We start from the raw sequence: 21,225 nt of genomic DNA on the forward strand, positions 1-21,225 counted from the left end.
GGACATTCCAATTTTATACACGAGTCTTCTCAGCCTTCTTCATTTACTTCTCTTCCTCTGTGTACCCTTAAGTGTCAGTGTTCTCCACTGGTCTAACTCTGAAGCCTTTACAAATCAGCTCTACATTCTTTAAGCAGTCACTCCTATACCCGCAACTCTTGTGCCTCTCATTTCTAGATCTACATCTCCAGCTCTCTTTCCTAAGCTCCAAATGCATATTTCCACCTTCAGTATTTGAAAAGTGAAAAATATATTCATTATCTTCTAATATTAGTTAGGGACCCAATGAACCTCATGGATATCTAGCTACAATCCTTACAATCATCTTGGGTTCCTCTATTTCCCTAATTATTTTGATAATAGACACCAGTTAGATCTCCCATTTCTCTCACTCTTGTTCCATTTCTACCACCACCAATCTTGTCCAACTCTTAATGACCTTAATGAACTGCAGTGGCTCTTTACTATTATCACTGTCTTCCAGTAGCTGGAATTACTGCCAGTTATTTTTCTGAAGCCCAGCTCTTACTAATTGGTACACCTGCTTCAAAGCCTTTGAAGCTTCCTGTTGCCTGCAGAATAGAGGACACATCTCATAGGGACATTCAAAGAACTCCAAAATATGACTCTCAGCTTTATATCCAGCCTGTCTTTCAAGATACACGACAACCAATCCATCCTCAAATTGCACAAATTTATTTGACAGCCCTTGAACTTCCTAGACTCTTCTACCTCTGTGCCTTTTGATAAAATCTTCCCTTTGCCTAGGGGTGCCTGGGTGGCTTAGTCGGTTAAGCATCTGACTTTGGCTCAGGTCATGATCTCACGGTTCATGGGTTGGAGCCCTGCTGCAGGCTCTGTGCTGACAGCTCAGAGCCTGGAGCCTGTTTTGGATTCTGTGTCTCTCCCCACCCCACCCCCCGCTCTCTCTCTCTGCCCCTCCTGTCCCATCTCAAAAATAAATAAACGTTAAAAATATTTTTTGAAATCTTCCCTTTGCTTAGAAAACCATTTTCTCAATGACTACAATGTAAAAATCCATCAAAACATAAAATGCTATTTCTTTCATACAGCTTTCCCTGATGCCTCTCTGCCTGAAGTTGATCTCCCTCGCTCTGTGCTTCTGTAACCCCTTATACTCTGTAGTTGTGGTCACTTCCTGTCTCGATAGGTGTTATTGCTGTGCTTTCTTCTCACTGCAGTTAAGGTGCTTGAAGACAGGATCAGATCTTATTTTCTTTTTTTCTGGGACACTGTTTTGTTAGTTATAAGACATTCAACAAAATATGCTCGATTGAGCTGTTCTACACCTTCAATCGGAGGAGGTCTTTTTCTACCACATGGACCACGTCATAGCACCACTGAATCTCCTTATGTTTGTTTTCCTGCTTATCTGTCTCATTTTTTCTCTTTGCCCTCATTACTTTCCCCTTTTTACCTGGGAAAAGTGGTTTTGCAAAAACGTCGGTATGTTTTGCTCTGGGCACTATTACTAAAATGCTCAGATGTGATTCAGAGAAATAGATATTGTTTCTTCACAGTAGGTACCTTTTTCTGGCAGGACTTCTGGTTTTTTGGTAACAGGTACAGGTTCCTTCTTTACTGGAACAAGTTTCTTGGGCACTTCAGGCACTTTGAAGATATTAGTTTTATTTGTAAAAAGACTTTTGAAAACATTTTATATGTTAAGAATAAAGAATCTATAATTAATGGAACGACATTAAAATTACTGAAAACAAAATCAGGACATTCTTGTCCTTAGTTATGCAACAAGGACAGATATCAAATTACTTTATAAAAATAATATCAATGATGACATGAATACCTTTAGCTGCTGGTATTTCTGGCTTCTTAACAGTTGGAACTTTCTTCACTGGGACAACTTTCTTTGCCATCTCAGGTACTTTAAAGATATTAGTAGCATTTAATATATAAAATTTCAAGATGCAATATGTACACATTAATTTGATGAGTCTGTCCAACACACCAACATTTAGATAACAGTTACACACAGAATACAACACAATACGTAATAAAGAAAGAGTGTCACATTTAGACAGCACACAGAAAAGAAGCAAATATTGATTTCTTTTACTATAAGTACCTTTAGGAGGTGGAGCTTCTGGTTTCTTGATAACAGGAACTTTCTTCTCTGGAACAACCTTCTTTGGTTCTTCAGGCACTTGAAGGATAATAATTTCTTTTAGAGTCAAATGATTACAACGAAAGGCTTAACGTTAATGAATGAATGAAGAAGATCACACCTATTCCTTTGGTAGGCATATTGTAAAATTCTATAGCTTTTGGAGCGCAAATGGCTTCCGGTTTTGCCAATGAAGTCAAATTTCAAATAAGAAGATAGAAGACTGGAATTTTATCTTAAAGAAGATATACAATCGATATAAAAATCAAAGGATGTATTTTCTTAGACAGTACAGGATCCTGCCTTGTACCTGTTGGTGGTGGTGCTTCTGGTTCCTCCTCTTCCACAACAGGAACTAGTTCCTCCTCTTCCACAACAGGAACTGGCTCTTCCTCTTCTACAACAGGAACTGGCTCTTCCTCTTCAGGAGCAATTTCCTCAGGTTCTTCATAGACTTAAAAAATATAGTTAATTTTAATTCCACGCGTGGAACAATATTCTAAAATGCACAAAACACTGAACATAAGAACTAGTAACCTTGATTTCTTTCCATGTTTCAATTAATATCTTCTCTTATTTTTGTGAAGATGAAATCTATCTCATTTGCACTGACTTCTGTTTCTATTATCTGAATGTTTGAAAAAGCCCTTTTGGTATTTAATGTCATTTATAGTCATCAGTTCTGTCCTCCTTTCTGTGCGTATGAGAGAAATTTTCATATAGCTTATGATGCCTATGATGCCCTATGTAGATGTTTCTGATTGATAACCCAAATCAGAGCTAATTAAGAATAATTAAGACAAATAACTAAAGGATAGAAAATGACCAAGAGATACTAGATTAGAAAAAAAGGAACAAGGCTTAAATTAGCAATTGTCATGAGTGGCAAGCTCATTAATGGTCTTACGTGTACCTTCTGGAGGAGGAGACTCTACTCTCTCGGGAACAGGAATGGCTGGTTCCTCTTCTAAGACAGGTTTCTTTGGTACCTCTGGCACTTTAAAGATATTAGTTAATTTTACTTTTAGGTAGTTGAGAAGTACAGTACATGGAATTTATACCACCTCTAGTTCATATCTAGGTCAAATAACCTAGAGACAAATCCAAGAACAAAATTTACAAGGCCAGTAATTTGTTCTGAGATCCACACACAGCAGGGAGGAAAAGAGTGGCCTATTAAGATTAACAAAAACTCTTCCAATGCTTAGAATAGATGCGTCAATTCTTTTTTTTTAAACAATGGTGTTATTTAAGAACATTTAAACCCTAAAAACCCAGAACAGCAGGTTTGTAATTATGAATATTAGGTTTGACAAACAACAGGGTTTACTATAATAAGTGACTTTTAAAACAAAGAGCGAGTGTTTTCTGCAGAGTCTCATTAGTGACATGTACCTTTGGGTGGTGGGACTTCCGGCTTCTTGGGAACAGCAACTTTCTTTTCTGGAACAACTTCTTTTGGAACTTCGGGCACTTTAAAGATATTAGTATTTTAACATTAGGAAGAGTCACTAGTAAACATTCATCACATTTACATAGAACAAAATACTTTTTAAGAGTTCGAGGATTTTATCCTCCATCAAATGGTAGACATGTACCTTTGGCAGGTGGGACTTCTGGTTTTTTGGGAACCACTAGAGGCACCTTCTTTTCAGGAACAACTTCCTTGGGTACCTTGGGCACTTTAAAAGATATTAGTCATTTTTAGCTCATAGTTTCAATGACATATGGAAACCATTAAGTATAGCAGTGGAACCCAACACTTTAAAGACAGACATTTTTCTGTAGGAGGTTAGTGGCAATGAGAAATACCTTTCACTGGTGGTGGTTCGGGTTTTTTGGCAACGACAGCAGGTGGTTTCTTTTCTGGGACAGGTTTCTTGGGTGGCACTGTCACTAAAGATATTAGAATTTATTTTTTAGACTCAGTGAAGATAGATGAGAAATGAGACAAAAGCTCAAAATGTCCAGCATCTTCAGGGCGAAAGGGGTGGAAAATTGGCTGAGGGAACCTAGCTGGCCAAGTACCTTTTGGGGGAGCGGCAGGCTCTGGCTCTTCCACAACTTCAGCTGGAGGCTCTTCCAGGGCAATTTCCTCAGGCTCCTCGTACACTTTAAAGACACAAGCTCATTTTAATGCAAGAATTGACTAAAGCATATGAATTGTTTTACAAAAAGATTTTTACAACACTAAGAAAACAGTGTTCTTTAAAAAAATACATATATACATATATACACAACACACATATACATGTGTGTATATATTTATATATATAGGTTTTGACAGTTTCATTATTACCTGCAGGAGGAGGACTTTCTGGTTTTGGAGGAATAACTTCAGGCACCTTCTTTTCCGGAACAGCTGCCTTCGGCACCTCGGGTACTTTAAAGATATTAGTATTTTCATGATTAGACAGGGTAGAGACAAGTGGACAGTATCAAACACAGTGGCATGGGGGTGACTACCTTTGGCTGGTGGGACTTCAGGCTTTTTAGGAGGTGCTACAGCCACTTTCTTTTCAGGGACAACTTCTTTGGGAGCCTCAGGCACTTAAAAGATATTAGCAAAATTACATTTAGTTGTTATGAAGACCATTGGAACAAGATATTTTCAAGAGCAGAAGAGTGGGGTCTTTATAAGCCCAAGGTTGGTGACAAGTACCTTTAACGGGTGGTGGGACTTCGGGCTTTTTAGGAGGCGCCACAACCACTTTCTTTTCAGGGACAACTTCTTTGGGAGCCTCGGGCACTTAAAAGATATTAGCAAAATTACATTTAGTTGTTATGAAGACCAATGGAACAAGATATTTTCAAGAGCAGAAGAGTGGGGTCTTTATAAGCCCAAGGTTGGTGACAAGTACCTTTAACGGGTGGTGGGACTTCGGGCTTTTTAGGAGGCGCCACAACCACTTTCTTTTCAGGGACAACTTCTTTGGGAGCCTCGGGCACTTAAAAGATATTAGCAAAATTACATTTAGTTGTTATGAAGACCATTGGAACAAGATATTTTCAAGAGCAGAAGAGTGGGGTCTTTATAAGCCCAAGGTTGGTGACAAGTACCTTTAACGGGTGGTGGGACTTCGGGCTTTTTAGGAGGCGCCACAACCACTTTCTTTTCAGGGACAACTTCTTTGGGAGCCTCGGGCACTTAAAAGATATTAGCAAAATTACATTTAGTTGTTATGAAGACCATTGGAACAAGATATTTTCAAGAGCAGAAGAGTGGTGTCTTTATAAGCCTAAGATCAGTGACAAGTACCTTTAACAGGTGGTGGGACTTCAGGCTTTTTAGGAGGCGCCACAACCACTTTCTTTTCAGGGACAACTTCTTTGGGAGCCTCGGGCACTTAAAAGATATTAGCAAAATTTCACTTAGGAGTTATGAAGACCAATGGAACAAGATATTTTCAAGAGCAGAAGAGTGGGGTCTTTATAAGTCCAAGGTTGATGACAAGTACCTTTAACAGGTGGTGGGACTTCCGGCTTTTCAGGAGGCGCCACAACCACTTTCTTTTCAGGGACAACTTCTTTGGGAGCCTCAGGCACTTAAAAGATATTAGCAAAATTACATTTAGTTGTTATGAAGACCATTGGAACAAGATATTTTCAAGAGCAGAAGAGTGGGGTCTTTATAAGCCCAAGGTTGGTGACAAGTACCTTTAACGGGTGGTGGGACTTCGGGCTTTTTAGGAGGCGCCACAACCACTTTCTTTTCAGGGACAACTTCTTTGGGAGCCTCAGGCACTTAATAGATATTAGCAAAATTACATTTAGTTGTTATGAAGACCATTGGAACAAGGTATTTTCAAGAGCAGAAGAGTGATGCCTAAGGTCGATGACAAATACCTTTAACAGGTGGTGGGACTTCAGGCTTTTTAGGAGGCACCACTGGTGCTTTCTTTTCAGGGACAATTTCCTGAGGAACTTCAGGCACTTAAAAGATATTAGTAAAATTACATTTAGTTGTTTGTGAAGACCATTGGAACAAGATATTTTCAAGAGCAGAAGAGTGGTGTCTTTATAAGCCTAAGGTTGGTGACAAGTACCTTTAACAGGTGGTGGGACTTCAGCCTTTTTAGGAGGCACTACTGGTGCTTTCTTTTCAGGAACAATTTCTTGAGGAACTTCAGGCACTTAGAAGATATTAGTAAAATTACAATTAGGAGTTATGAAGACCACTGGAATAAGGTATTTTTAAGAGCGGAAGAGTTGGTCTTTTTAAGCCTAAGGTTGGTGACAAATACCTTTAACAGGTGGGATTTCGGGCTTTTTAGGAGGCGTCACAGCCACTTTCTTTTCAGGGACAACTTCTCTGGGAGCCTCGGGCACTTAAGAGATATTAGTAAAAATTACCCTTAGGAGTTATGAGACTGCTAAAACAAAATATTTTCAAAAGCAGAAGGGTTATATCTTCTGAAGTCTAAGGTGAGTGACAAGTACCTGGAACAGGTGCAACTTCCAGCTTTTTAGGAGGCACCACTGGTGCTTTCTTTTCAGGGACAACTTCTTGAAGACCTTCAGGCACTTAAAAGATATTAGTAGTTTTACATTTAGATTAATGAAGACAGTGGACTAAAAATATTTCCAAGAGTAGGACAGGTATTTCTTCTGTAGATAAGGATAGGAGTGAAAAATACCTGAAACCGGTGGGGCTTCTGGTTTTTTGGGTGGTACTCTGGGGAATTTCTGTTCTGGAACAACTTCTTGAGGAACTTCAGGCACTTGAAAGATATTAGTAGTATTAAACGAGTAGTTAATGATGAGCTATAGGCTAAAATTATTCTCAAGAATAGAAGAGATATTTCTTCTTCCAAATAAAGTCAGGGCTAATATGTACCTGTGACAGGTGGGGCGTCTGGTTTTTTGGGTGGTGCCCTGGGAATTATCTTTTCTGGGACAACTTCTTGAGCAACTTCAGGAACTTAAAAGATATTAGAATGTTTAGAATTTATGAATGATGAAGGCCTATATTACAATGATTGTGAAGAGTACAAGACAATAGTTTTTCTTCTTAACAGGGCAGTGGGAATAAATACCTTTAGCAGGTGGGGCTTCTGGTTTTTTGGGTACAACCACAGATATTTTCTTTTCAGGTAAAACTTCTTTAGGAGCTTCGAGAGCTTTGAAGATATTAGTATCTTTTAGTAAGAGATTATAAAAGTGGAATACCGACAACACATTTATCCAAGAAAAGACAATTCATGGACTGGCAGACATGTCTATACACACTTTTCCCAGCCCCCTGGAACAGGTGACCAACAACATGGAAGGATAAATACCTTTAGCAGGTGGAGCTTCTGGCTTTTTAGGAGGAGCCACAGGTACTTTCTTCTCAGGGATGACTTTCTTTGGCGGCACCTCAGGCACTTCAAAGATATTGGTAATTTGTGTTTAGAAAAGATGAAAAAAATTGGTGACTGTACCATGTAATTATACACTAAGATATTTTGGTTAACTCCTGACTTTATTTTCCTTAGAATTATATCACCTTTATGCTGCGGTATTTACATATATAATTTTCTAGCTAGAATTATAGTTGTTTTCTTTTCCTAGTATGTATAGCTTTGACATTACCTGCAGGGGGTGGACTTTCTGGTTTGGGAGGAATAACTTCAGGCACCTTCTTTTCTGGAACAGCTGCCTTTGGCACCTCGGGTACTTTAAAGATATTAGTATTTTCATGATTAGACAGAGTAGAGAAAAAAATGGACAGTATCAAATACAGTGACATGGGGGTGACTACCTTTGGCTGGTGGGACTTCAGGCTTTTTAGGAGGTGCTACAGCCACTTTCTTTTCAGGAACAACTTCTTTGGGAGCCTCGGGCACTTAAAAAATATTAGCAAAATTACAATCAGTTGTTGTGAAGACCATTGGAACAAGATATTTTCAAGAGCAAAAGAGTGATATGTCTTTATAAGCCTAAGATCGGTGACAAGTACCTTTAACAGGTGGTGGGACTTCGGGCTTTTTAGGCGCCACAACCACTTTCTTTTCAGGGACAACTTCTTTGGGAGCCTCGGGCACTTAAAAGATATTAGCAAAATTTCACTTAGGAGTTATGAAGACCAATGGAACAAAATATTTTCAAGAGCAGAAGAGTGATGTCTTTACAAGCCTAAGGCCAGTGACAAATACCTTGGACAGGTGGGACTTCGGGCTTTTTAGGAGGCACCACTGGTGCTTCCTTTTCAGGGACAATTTCTTGAGGAACTTCGGGCACTTAAAAGATATTAGTAAAATTACATGTAAGCATTGTGAGACCGCTAGAACAAAATATTTCCAAAAACAGAAGAGTTGTATCTTTTTAAACCTAACGTTCGTGACAACTACCTTTAACAGATGGGACTTTGGGCTTTTTAGGAGTCGCCACAGCCATTTTCTTTTCAGGGACAACTTCTTTGGGAGCCTCTGGTACTTTGAAGATATTAGTAAATTTACATGTGAGTCACAAGAATCAACATAGACAAGAACTTTCAAGTCCAGTAAGGTGGTTCTTTCCATTGCCCTCCCTACCCCACCTTAGAGAGTGGTTTAGAATGTACCTTTGACAGGTACGACTTCAGGCTTTTGGGGAGGATACACTTTCTTTTCTGGGACAACTTCTTTGGGAGCCTCTGGCACTTTAAAGATATTAATATTTTTACATTTAGGAGTTATAAGAATCAGGACAAACAGGAAACACATTTACACAGGAAAAGACATTTTCCCAAAATTCTAAGCTTCTAGCAACATATACCTTCATCACGAAGAACTTCAGGCTTTTTGTGAGGAACCACATATGTTTTCTCTTCAGGGACAATTTCTTGGGGAGCTTCCCGTACTTTAAGAAATTAGTATTTTAATATTTAGTGTTATGAAGATCACTAGGAACAGCAAAATATTTTCAAGACTACAAGAGCTATTTCTTCTTCAGCTTGAGGGCATGGTAATTTGTACCTTTAACTGAAGGAGGTTCTCTTTTTTTGGAAGGGACTCTCTTTTCAGGAACAGCTTCTTGAGGAGCTTCAGGCACTTTAAAGATATTAGTATTTCACATTTAAAGATTTAAAATTGTTAGTGAAAATAGTAACCACAATAAGTTAGCAAATGTAGTTTTCTAGAAGTCTCTTCTTTCCCTGTCCATTCTTGAGAAGAGGCCTTCCCTAGCACCTGGCATAGTTCCTGTGACACTGTGGACCCTCCTCACTAAGTATTTGTTGAATGAATACTCCTAGTAGAAGAGGTTTCTGTTTTAATAGGGAACACCTGCAAATATTTGTTTCTGAGAGGGAACTTTGGGCGCAGCTTCAAATGCTTGAAAGATATTTGTATTTTTATGTTTATGTGTTACAAAGGACATTAGAAAAACATGGTTTTAGGAGCTGAGGACATATCATCTCTTCTTCAGAATCTGTTCACAGGTATCACATACCTTTTACAGGCAGAGATTCTGGCTCTTTAGGAACATCTTCAGATACTTGCATCTCAGGAGCACCTTCTTCCATAGCTTCTGGTGCTTTGAAGATATTAGTATCATACTTAGAGGTTAAGGGATCAGTGAAGACACTAGTTAACTGACATTAGACATGAACTGAACCAAAGTGATATTTCTGGTTACATGGGTGCTTCTTTTAAAAGGTGGATGAGGTATAAAGTTTTGAAGAAAGGAATCAAGTCTTAATTGTCTTTGTTCATTATTTCCTAGCTCCCTACCACCATATACACCATTGACATTTATGAAATGAATGAAGGCAGGAATGATAGAATGAATGATACCTTTACTGGAAGGTGTTTCAATTTCAGGGGGAGCAGCCTTGGGTGTTTTCTTTACAGGGACAGCTTCTTGAAGTGATTCAGCCACTTTAAAGATATTAATGCATCATACTTTAGAGTGATGAAGAGTTTTATTCCTAACTCAACCTACAGGAACACCCCAGACTGGGGGCCCTCCTTGCTCCCCACATTGGATTTTTTAAACGATGGTAAGAATACATACTTATTAGGAACTGTTTTCTTGGTCACCTCAGGTACTGTCAATGTTAGTAATTTAATTTCTTGGAATGGTAGATGTATAGAAAATTAGATCATGGAAAATTAGCTTCAAGTGAGAAAAATTGATTTTGTATAACTAATGATGTACATTTATATATTAATTTGAGGAGAACAAAACAGTTTCTTTCTTATCTGGATTGGCCTCATTTTGTACCCCTACTTTAGGCACTTTAGAAAGGTGTTTGTTTTTCAGGCATGGGAGACAGGAAAATGACCTAAAGATCTAGACTGAAAAAATCAGGTCAAAGTGTTCAGATATTCTTTAAAGTACGGAATATCATGGATATTGTAAAGAAACTGTTATGCTGGATGTCTTAAAACTTTCTCATATTTTTATTTATTTAAAACACTCAAAATGGAAAAATGTAGAACTCTTTAAAAATAAAAGACAATGAGAGGAGCAACTAAGTATTCAGTACAGAATTCCAACTTTAACTAGTTTTAACTGCCTTGGTTTTAGAAGGCTCTCAAGTGGAGAGGGTATTACAGAAAGAACTGCTGCTCAAAGTCATTGAACTTCATATATTATTGTCTTTAAGTCATGGTTTTCCAAAAATATTTCTGTATTTAAGTCTTATGGGAAAATAATTATTTCAAATTAATATGCCTATTTTTAGTAGTAAGTTTTTATCTTAATAGAAAAGCAACTCTATTAAGCAGTTATATTCTGTGATTTCAACCCCATGGAGAGTTGAATTGCTGATTTATAGTCTACAGCCATACACCTCTGTCATTTGATGGCACTGATATCTGCTTTAAAGGGGGAGCTAAACCAATTCAATCTAGTTTCAGGGATATAAATATTTTAAGTGGTCTTGTGTAGATTTTTTCTAGCTATTCTGATTTTTTTCTTTTTGGGGAAACAATAATAGTATTAGTAATCCTATTGAAGAATCTATCTGGGTCTCATATAACATTATATGTATTCATATACTCCCTGAAGGCCTCAGAGGTTAAACTTTATAACCCACGTATCTTCCATTTAGATAAGTTAAAGATCTTTCCTCCTCTATTTTCTCTTGAATAACTCCTGGGAACATGTGTATACCCAGTCGAGCTTCTGCTTTGGGGGCTCCCACTTCTCTGAAATGGTAGCATTTGGAGCTTTCAAGATATAAGTATATTTGCATGGGTTAAGTACAACTACAATCATGAGATATGAAAGTTGACTTTTTTTCTGGCTTGTACCTTTTGGTGGTGGTGTTTTTCTTCTTTTACCAACAGGAGCTTGCCGCTCTGGAAGACCTTCCTTGGAGACTTCCAACTCTTTAAAGATATTAGTATTTTTTAGTTGAGAAAAAGGCAAAGACATGAAGACACAACATATTAAGAAAGTTACATGTGTTAACAGATATTATAACTTTAAGTTAGAAATTTAATTTTTGTTCTAATTGTTTATCCTTGTACATTGTATGAGTGGGACTCTTTTGGGCGGCGGGGGAGGCAAGTCATATAAAGTTCCTTGTCTTGGGTACATTGGATGCCCTAAAGATATTAGTATTTTAGCGTTAGAGGTTCTGAGAACCTACACAAAACACTAAACATATCTTTCAGACTGAAGAAGAAAGATTTTCTTATTTAGATTTTCATAACTAAGAATTATACCTTGAGTTGGAGGATGCTCTGGAATTTGGGGAACAGCCTCAGGTAACTCCACCTCCAGAAAAACTTCTCTGGTTGTATCAGGCTCTTTAAAGATATTAGTAGGTTTACACTTAGAAGTTGTAAAAACAGTAAATTATGTAACACACAATTTTTGAGTCTTGAATCCAAAGTTATTCATCCAAGTTTGAGGTTGTTGAAATGTACCTTTAGTTGCTGGTGTTTCTCTCTTTTTAGGAATAGTCACATATATTTTGTCCTCTGGAACAACTTTCTTGGGTGGCTCAGGCACTTAAAAGATATGAGTATAGTTATATTTATAAACAGTGAAGGAAAAGATTCAGCTTTTAAAACGAGCTAAAAAATAAATTTTCTTCAGACCAGATCATTGGTGTTATATACCTTTTGCTATTTTGGTTTTTGTCTTTTGAGGACGAGTCACAAGTACTTTTTCTTCTGAGGTGGATTCTTCAGACACTTCATAAACTTTAAAGATATTAGTATTTATACAATTAAGGGAATTTCAAGTCAATTACAAACAGTATTAAGAAAACATAATACATAATACACGCTCATCACCCAAGTTACCAGTAGTACATAGACACAAACTAATGACAATAACACATTGGCTAATTTCCAGTTTTATCATATGGAACCCTCATTTATGATGATGATAAAATTGAGGAATTCCCTGGTCAGGGGCTATATAATTCTACTTTGCAGAAAGTTATTGGTAAAACTGTCCTGTTGCTCTTGGTTTTGTTCATAAAGAACAGGGTTGATACTGAGTTGCACGTTAAGAATTCTCTTATGTTATATTTGGGCTACTGGAAATTCATATAAATCCTTTCCTTTTCCAGAAACCTAGTTGGCTATAATCTCAAACCACATCTGGCTTATGGCTGTATAGTTTAATAACCACTTAGGTATTGGAAGCATAAAAGAAAAAGAAAAATAATTAAATCTTTGGAAATAAGGCAAATGAAGAAAATAAAAGATTTCTCCAGCTTTTAGAAAGGAAGACTGGCTGATGACAATAATGAAACTCAAGCATAGAAAAGGTATTCAAAGAAGGGAGTCATCATATATTTTTATCCCAACCTAGTATTAAAGACCAAAAAAAAATGGGTTTAAGCAGGGAATTTTTAGATTAAACTAAATGAAAGAATATCAGAACTATTGGCATTTTTTTGGATTGAAATAAATGGAAGAGTATCTTGACTCCTAGCAATTTTACTATTCAGATTATTGAATAGTATTCTATTCAGAGTATTTTATTATTCATATTTTACTCCTCAAATTATTTAATCATAATTTTGCATAAGACCAAAAAAATGGCTTGAGAATTCTTTTGATGTTGTAATGGCCTTATAAATCTATGGTTTGATTGGAGCAGTATTGCCAAAATATTTCTAATGATGGCTTGGAAGAGTAGAAAAATAATAATGGGGCATTTTGAATCTATAAAGTCCAATTAAAATATTATTATGAAGTTAAAGTAAGTTACTTCATGGCCTGAGAAAATAAAATGCTTTTGAGCTGAAGATATTTGTACACAGAGCAGAACGAGACAAGACAGTGACAAATACAACAAGGCAAATGGCTTTTCTAAAATTGGGCAACGTTACAGGTAAAGGACTATTTTTTTTTTAACTGGTGAGGGGATATACCTTGTCCGAGCAAGTAAACTTTCAAATGATTTAATTTTGGCCAAATATTTTTTGGCATGTTAGGCTTTTATAAGGTATTAGTATATTTATTTTTAAAAGCTGTGAAGACAAACACAACTGAAACCAAAGAGAAGCACCGATTTTTCTACACTCACTGTACATCGTTGTGTCTTCAGAAAGAACTGTAGCTGATTTTTCTTCGTGAATACTTTTCTTAGGCACCTCAGGAACTTTAAAGATATTAGTATATTAATTGTGATAAATAAAAAATATGCAAAGAATATAAAGAAGCCAAATACAAGAATTTAACATCACACACATTCATTTTAAACTATGAATAACTAAACAAAGAATCATTTCATGTTGTGATTAGTATCAGTGTATACCTTTAGCTGGTGGAACTTCAGGCTTTCTAGGAACAGCTTCATGAACCTTTTCTTCTGGAACAATTTTCTTGGGTACTTCAGGTGCTTTAAAGATATTTGTTTATTTTATTTTTAAAAATATCATAATTGGGTCTAAAATATCAAGATAAAGAGGGGGATCTAACAAGAACACCAAGAATTCCAAAATCGTAAGCCAACTAAATACACAGTGCATCTCTCTAGATTGCCTTGTTGATGAGTTCTTGATTTGTCATATTAAAAATACTTTGCCCTTGGGGTATAGCATCATTTTCTGTTGTTATTTGGAATGTTTGTTTCCAGAGCTTCCTGACAATAGTTCCAAAATAAATTATTTTTGAAAAGAAGTTGAGGGGGTCAATATCACTTAATTATCACTTAAGAAGAAGATCAAACAAAAACAGTAACAATGTTTAGGCATATGCCTTCGTTTCCAGAAGGTCATCACAAAGGGAAGACTATGTTTTAGAACATAAACTGCAGTTTACATAATTCAGCTATATTGTGGCATTGAGGGGAGAATGATCTCTCTTTCTCTCTGCTCCACAGTAAGTGAATAAAAGGGGGTTTTATATTAGTGGTGAAATCAGCAAAGGCAGGTACCTTTAGCTGGTGGAAATTTGGGCTCTTCAGGAACATGTACTTTTTCTTCCACCACAATTTTCTTGGGCACTTCAGGTACTTTAAAGATAGCAGTAATAGTTTCTTTTACTTTTAAACATTCATAAAGATTTGTAACAAGCAGAACATAAGAAAAACATAAACACAAAACATGACATAGTCACAATATAAAACAGTTTCACTTTATCACATACATTACTGTACTTAAAATGAGTTGAATTTTGATAACAAACATGACAACAGAGATCCAGAAGAATTTCCCATGTTAGAATCCATTAAGAATTTGACAAGAAAAATTAACAAGACACTGTCAGCTGGTGCTACTTCTGCTTGTCTTGATGGAATAATCGATACTTTCTCTTAAATGATAATGTTCTTAAATGATTCAGGGACTTTAAAGATAGAAATATATATTATTTATCAGGTGTTTTTTTAAATTTCTGTTGTAAAACTCAAGAGGTTTACAAGAATGAACAAAGCAGGGACATTAAACACACGCTCACTATGTATTTATTATTACTAAGTTATTAAAACTAGTGATTAATAGGAAAACATGGATTTATCAAAAGGCATATTAGTGAATATACAATTCAATAGTACCAAAGAAGGAAACCTGGGTTTACTATCTGGTTGATAAGGATATTTGCTTTGTTTTTTTAGGTATAACCACAGTGGCTTTCTCTTTTGGTAGAACTTCCTTTGGACCCTCAACCATTTTAAAGATAATAGTTTGTCTTAGAAATTCCAAAAACACAAAACACAGAAGAAAAACATCAAGAACACAAACTTATAATGCAATCAAGGTGCTACTGTACATATAATTAGGTAAGTAGTTTTTCACCAATGAAATACCTTTAGCTGGTGGCTCTTTTCGAGGAACAACTTTAGTGGGTGGTTTTTTTGGAGGAACGATTTTCTCAGATATCTCAGGCCCTTCAAAGATATTAGTGTTTTGATTTAGAATGAGTTCTTAAAGTATTAGGGAGTGCTACTAATAAAGTTAGTCCAATGAGGGCTCATAAATGCTTTATCTATTTTTTTTTTGAATTTGCATCACACCTCTAAAAGAGATGTGACTTTGCTAGATTTCATCTATATTGTAGATTTTCTATGTATACAAAGCACACATGCACACCATACACATATTCCTTCACATTACACATATATTAATTCATTCAAGATCTGGAGTGGTATTGAAGAGAATTTATTTGTATCATGGTTTCTCCTCAAAAAATACAAGAATGGGTGGTGTTACCAATGTTTCATTTACTTCCTTAATGTTATTTCTCTAATGAAAATATCATAAAATGGCAGAAGCTTTTGATAAGCAGTGATCAGTTTGTGAACAGTTGACTCATGATAACAAAGCAATGGTTGTATTGCCTCACATGTAAATTCTTCAGTGAACTGAGGAGCTTCTTTTTCACTCAACTGATAACCTTGGTCAGATATTTTGGTACCTGTAACAATCATTCTTATGTTTGTAAGAATTTTGTACAAACAAATAATTTTGTTTGCAACAGTCATTCTTATCTAGATTCAAAAAAGAATCTACAAATTCATATAGTGAGCTCCTTAGATAAGTAGATATCAAATACTATTATTTTGCCTGCTAAATTATATTCTGTGTGGTTAATCTCTACTCCATATTAATCTTTGTATCAAATAGTTGAAGCTCATGCTTAAAGCATTCAATGATTTTAACTTGGAAAGTAAGTGGGTTTCTAGTGTTCCAAACTGAACATGAAATGCACTTAAAAAAAAAGTGAGTTAGAGCAAGATATAACAATTTGTAGTATCTACAGAATTCTCCTATACCTTTAGGTGGAGCTTTGGGTTTTTCATATACTTCCACTTCTTCAGCCTCTAAAACTTCTATTACTCTATGGACCTCTTCAGCTTTGTGTACTTCTTCAATTCTGGGTTGTTCTACTTTAATGAATTCTTCTACTTCATGGAATTCTTCTTCTTCAAAATATTCTTGAACTTCATGGAACTCTTCTTCCTCAAGATATTCTACTGGTGTCTCCACTACTTCTAATTCTGTTCTTTCTTTTACTACTTCCTCTTTGTGGAAGGCAACTGATATTTTTTCTTCAAGGACAGTCCTCCCTGAAAGAGCATCTAGTTTAAGAAGTTTGTCTTTTTTTTAAAAAAACACAAGAGAAATGAAAATGTAAATTCAAAATACAGAATAAAAACAACTGAAATAAAAAAAAAAAAGCTTTCATGCAACAGTAAGTGAAGATCAAAGATCTTTCCGAAAATACCTTTAGCTGGGGGAATAGCTTCTTTTTTAGGCACAGGGACTCTCTTTTCTGCAATTTTCTTTTCTGGGACTTTCTTTTGTACTTCAGGCACTTTAAAGATATAGTTTTAATATTTAGGACTGTTAAGAGCAAATTTTCATAGACAAAAGACATCAAAACAGTCAAGACACAGAGACATAATACATAAGAATCTTTTTTTGAATTAAAAAAAAATCTATTCTTTTTAAGTAGGTTTCATGCCCAGCGTGGGGCTTGAACTCATGACCCCCAAGATCAAGAGTGGATTGAAACAGCCAGGCACCCCATACATAAAAATCTTAATGAGAATATATTAACAGAAAGTTTAGGTTTATAAGAGAATATGTACCTTTGGCTGGAGGTGGCTCTTTTTTCTGAACAGGAACAGGTACTTTCTCCTCAGGAACCTTCTTTGGCACTTTAAAGGTATTAGGCATTTCGGTTAGCTGACAATACTCAATAATAAACAAGAAATAAAAACAGCAAAAACAACATCTTTAATAATCGAAGTTTAAGAAGACACTCCGTACTACTGGCCACCAGTTTTATAGGCAATAAAGTTATCTTTCCAAATCCCTTATTTGTGCTAACCAAACCTTAGAGGACGTGTCCACAAGAACCTGTGCTGGTTTGTTTGTTTGTTTGTTTATTTATTTATTTATTTATTTATTTATTTATTTATTTATTTATTTTTTAATAGCAGGGGTTACCAATATTGGGCCTATTTTTAATGTGACAAAGACTTCTACAATTTTTAAAAAAAAAATTTTTTTTTTCAACGTTTATTTATTTTTGGGACAGAGAGAGACAGAGCATGAACCGGGGAGGGGCAGAGAAAGAGGGAGACACAGAATCGGAAACAGGCTCCAGGCTCTGAGCCATCAGCCCAGAGCCTGACGCGGGGCTCGAACTCGCGGACCGCGAGATCGTGACCTGGCTGAAGTCGGACGCTTAACCGACTGCGCCACCCAGGCGCCCCGACTTCTACAATTTTTAATTTGACAGAGACTTTTTTGAAGTGATTACCATAATAGAGTACTTAAGCCTTGACACAGGCGCCCTTTCTGCTGATACTATTACATCTGCTGGCGATGCCTACTGTGATAGGGACAGTGTAAGCTCATCGACTAAGAGCACTCCTGAAGCATTAACTTTATTAGGAAGCAATGAGAAGTAGACATTTTGCAGTAAACTTGAGTGCTTAGGCAAAATATTAGAAAGGACATAAGGCTCTTTAAAATATATTATCCAAGCATTAGGACAGATTTTTTTCCCCTATAAAATAAGATTGTATACATACTTATAGTAACATGAGAAAACTCTATGTAATGGAATAAGATTTATGAATGGAATGTGGGGAAGAAGAACCTATTGTTATGTATAAAAGTACAAAGAAATGTACTAATTAACATTAAAATTCTCAGTTACACTGAGAAACTTCTGGAATAATATATACACACATAACCATCCATTAACATTCCAAAAAGGCTAAAGATATGGAGTGGGTTACAGTTTTATTGATCCTTAATCAATTTCATAAGTTTGCTATTTAAAGAAAGCAGTCAGAAAAGAAATTTGTTTTTTAAAAGAACATTAATTGGAATTTAAAGATGTTATTAATTGAGATTTGCTATACCTTTGGCTGGCTCCACTTTTTTAGGAACAGGAGTAGGTGCTTCAGGTACTGCTTTCTTAACCACTTCAGGCACTTGAAAGGTATTAGATAGACATTTTGAAAAATGACACGCAATGAATGGAACAACATCCATATATGCAAAAAATAGCAAAAAAAGCATTGACTCATTTTTAAAAGATATTAGCAACCTAAATGGTAATTATATATATGGAATAGAGACTCTAAAGGTGAGAAGGCTATTATTTCTTAATCCTATTAGCAAACATAATATCAGTTAATGAAAAAGCTTGTCATAGTTTACAGGAATAATAGGCTAAGAATTATTCTATAAACAACACAGAAATAGATTTCCCTCCACTTTCATATTGAATAAAAGCCCCAAAACTAGAAACTAGGAGAAAATCTTACGACAGGGCCTTGCCAGAAAAAATTGAAGGGCTAATAACCCAAGAATCGTATCGTTGATGCAGTAGAAAAGTTGGGGGAGGGGAAGGGACACTTTCGATGCTATTAATTATTGATCTTCAGTTTATCATTGATAAGATGTGAGAAAAGTATATTGAGGAATATTAGATTTAGACATATCCTGGGAAAGATTTGGAACACCATAGATTTTAAATGTCCAACTCCCAAGAGAAGCTGTACCTCTAGGTGGTGTCACCTCCTCAACCTCTTCTATGCTAGGTGGTTCTTCTGGGATCTCTTCTTCCGGAATAGGCTCTTCCAGTTCCTCATACACTTTAAAAAGATTATTACTTTGTAAATAATAATTCTTTTTGAATATTAAACTAAAATGATCTATCTGAAAACAGAGGTCGTCATAAACATAGGTAATTCATAACTCAATCTTTTTCCAGTGCGTGAGAACTCACTAGTCCTTGAAAAAAATCTATGGGGGTCTTCAAATACATTAGGCCCTTTCAAGAATTTCATATTTGGAAAGGATATCAAAGAGAATTTAGTTAGAATTATTATCATTATTTTTAATGGAGATGGACTTGTTTGAAGGCAAACATTCACTTAGCGGTATAAGTCAGATTTTCTGTACCAACTACTCAGGCTTAACTGGGAATTTCTTTTGGGTGGGTATATTCTGCTATTGCCAACCACATCATTTGATGAAAAATTCCCCATGGAAAATACAGTTTCCTTTCAAAGAGTGTCATTAAAAGAAAACAAATAAATAAACAAACAAATAGGCTAAGCGTGTGAGAAAGGAGAGTCAGTTGATTTTCATTTGCCTGACCAATTTTTATTAGGTAAATAATAATTTTTTAGAGCCTGAATATGTTTATTTTCTGAAGTGAAATGTACATTTGTCTCCTTCAAATATTAAACAATGATAAGACAATGATGACTTGGAATATCTATTTTCTTAGAAAGTCATCTACCTTCAATCGGTGGAACTTCCTCTTCTTCAAGGAGAATGATTTGTCTTTCTTCCACTTTCTTAGGTACATCAGGAACTTAAAAGATATTGATTGTTTTAGGAATTTAGAATGCAAGAACCAAAGAAGAGTGCATAAAGACCAAGTTTCCCATTTTTCAACACAAGGTAGTAAATATCAAAATACACATGCACAAGATGAAACATTGAGATTTCACATAATCAGCTATTCAAACAAAAATAAAGAGGTTTGTGATTTAAGACTAAGAGCCCATTAAAGAGATATTCTACTGTTTATTGCTGGAGCCTCTACTCTTTTAGAAAGAGCAATAGGTACTTCATGGACTGGCTTCTTAGTTACTTCAGGCCCTTTAAAGATAGTGTTTTTATTTTTGAGAAGTAACATATGCAGAGAATCAACGTAAAATACACAAACACAAAGCAGGGAAAAATGACATAGCACAAACATGGTTGCAACAGAGTCACAAATGGGGAATGCAAATGACACACCACACAAAGCAAACGTTTATGTTGAACATCCTATGTGGACAGCATCACAGTTCAACATCAGTACAACAAACACATTCCTGTTTTGGGGAGATGTACCTTTGGCAGGAGGAGCCACTGCTTTCTTAAGACCAGGAGGAGGCACCTTCTTTTCTGGTTCAGGTTTCTTAGGCACCACAGGCACTTTAAAGATATTATTTGATTTTATAATTTAAGATACACAAACACAGAGACACCAGACACAGCAATAATACAACTTATAGTAACAGATATTGAAACAGAACACTGGGACTTTTACGGATAGAAAGAAGTGGCAGTGTCTAATTTGCTTGGGAGTAGCAGTACCTGTGGCGGGGGGAGCCTCCTTTTTCTTAGGAATGATCATTTTCTTCTCTGGCACTTTCTTCTTAACCTCAGGCACTTTAAAGACATCATTTAATGATAAGAATTTATTGTGAGGGACAAAAAAGAGAGAACACAAGAAGTCCACACACAGAAAGAACACATGCAACAGTTGCTCAGGGTAGAGATATAGGGTAGATCAGGAGCCCAATGTTAAACAAGGGATCAGCAACCTATTTGAATATCAGAGGACAGATGCTGTCATTTCATCCATCTAAATTTCACTAGTAATTTATTGAATCATTACCTATAAAGTATTTCTGAATTCTTGAAATCTAATAAAGAACCAGCATGGGGTATCTGGGTGGCTCAGTCAGTTTAGCATCGGACTTCAGCTCAGGTCATGATCTTGCCGTTTGTGAGTTCGAGCCCCGCATCGGGCTCTGTGCTGACAGGTCAGAGCCCGGAGCCTGCTTCAGATTCTGTGTCTCCTTCTCTATATCTGCCCCTACCCCACTCGCACTCTCTCTCTCTAAAAACTAAATTAAAACATTAAAAAATTTTGATAAAGGACCAGCTTTACCATTTCACT

At 36.1% G+C, this 21,225-nt stretch overlaps 1 protein-coding gene across 1 annotated transcript in view; it reads right to left on the reverse strand.

Annotated features, from left to right (window-relative positions):
• The window catches only part of TTN (titin), a 278,672-nt gene that overhangs the window by 123,756 nt on the left and 133,691 nt on the right, over nt 1–21,225 (reverse strand). Inside the window, 26 exon segments of the mRNA XM_043577187.1 lie at nt 2,105–2,182; nt 2,454–2,597; nt 3,057–3,140; nt 3,539–3,616; nt 3,742–3,825; nt 3,956–4,039; nt 4,172–4,255; nt 4,443–4,526; nt 4,610–4,693; nt 4,806–4,892; nt 5,005–5,091; nt 5,204–5,290; nt 5,403–5,489; nt 5,602–5,688; nt 5,801–5,887; nt 13,835–13,918; nt 14,456–14,533; nt 15,326–15,406; nt 16,292–16,585; nt 16,744–16,833; nt 17,111–17,179; nt 18,398–18,469; nt 19,043–19,135; nt 19,789–19,863; nt 20,391–20,474; nt 20,637–20,711. Of these exon segments, the coding sequence (XP_043433122.1) occupies nt 2,105–2,182; nt 2,454–2,597; nt 3,057–3,140; nt 3,539–3,616; nt 3,742–3,825; nt 3,956–4,039; nt 4,172–4,255; nt 4,443–4,526; nt 4,610–4,693; nt 4,806–4,892; nt 5,005–5,091; nt 5,204–5,290; nt 5,403–5,489; nt 5,602–5,688; nt 5,801–5,887; nt 13,835–13,918; nt 14,456–14,533; nt 15,326–15,406; nt 16,292–16,585; nt 16,744–16,833; nt 17,111–17,179; nt 18,398–18,469; nt 19,043–19,135; nt 19,789–19,863; nt 20,391–20,474; nt 20,637–20,711 (2,421 nt within the window).

The sequence above is a fragment of the Prionailurus bengalensis genome, chromosome C1, assembly GCF_016509475.1.
Source record: "Prionailurus bengalensis isolate Pbe53 chromosome C1, Fcat_Pben_1.1_paternal_pri, whole genome shotgun sequence".
Classification (NCBI taxonomy): Eukaryota; Metazoa; Chordata; class Mammalia; order Carnivora; family Felidae; genus Prionailurus; species Prionailurus bengalensis.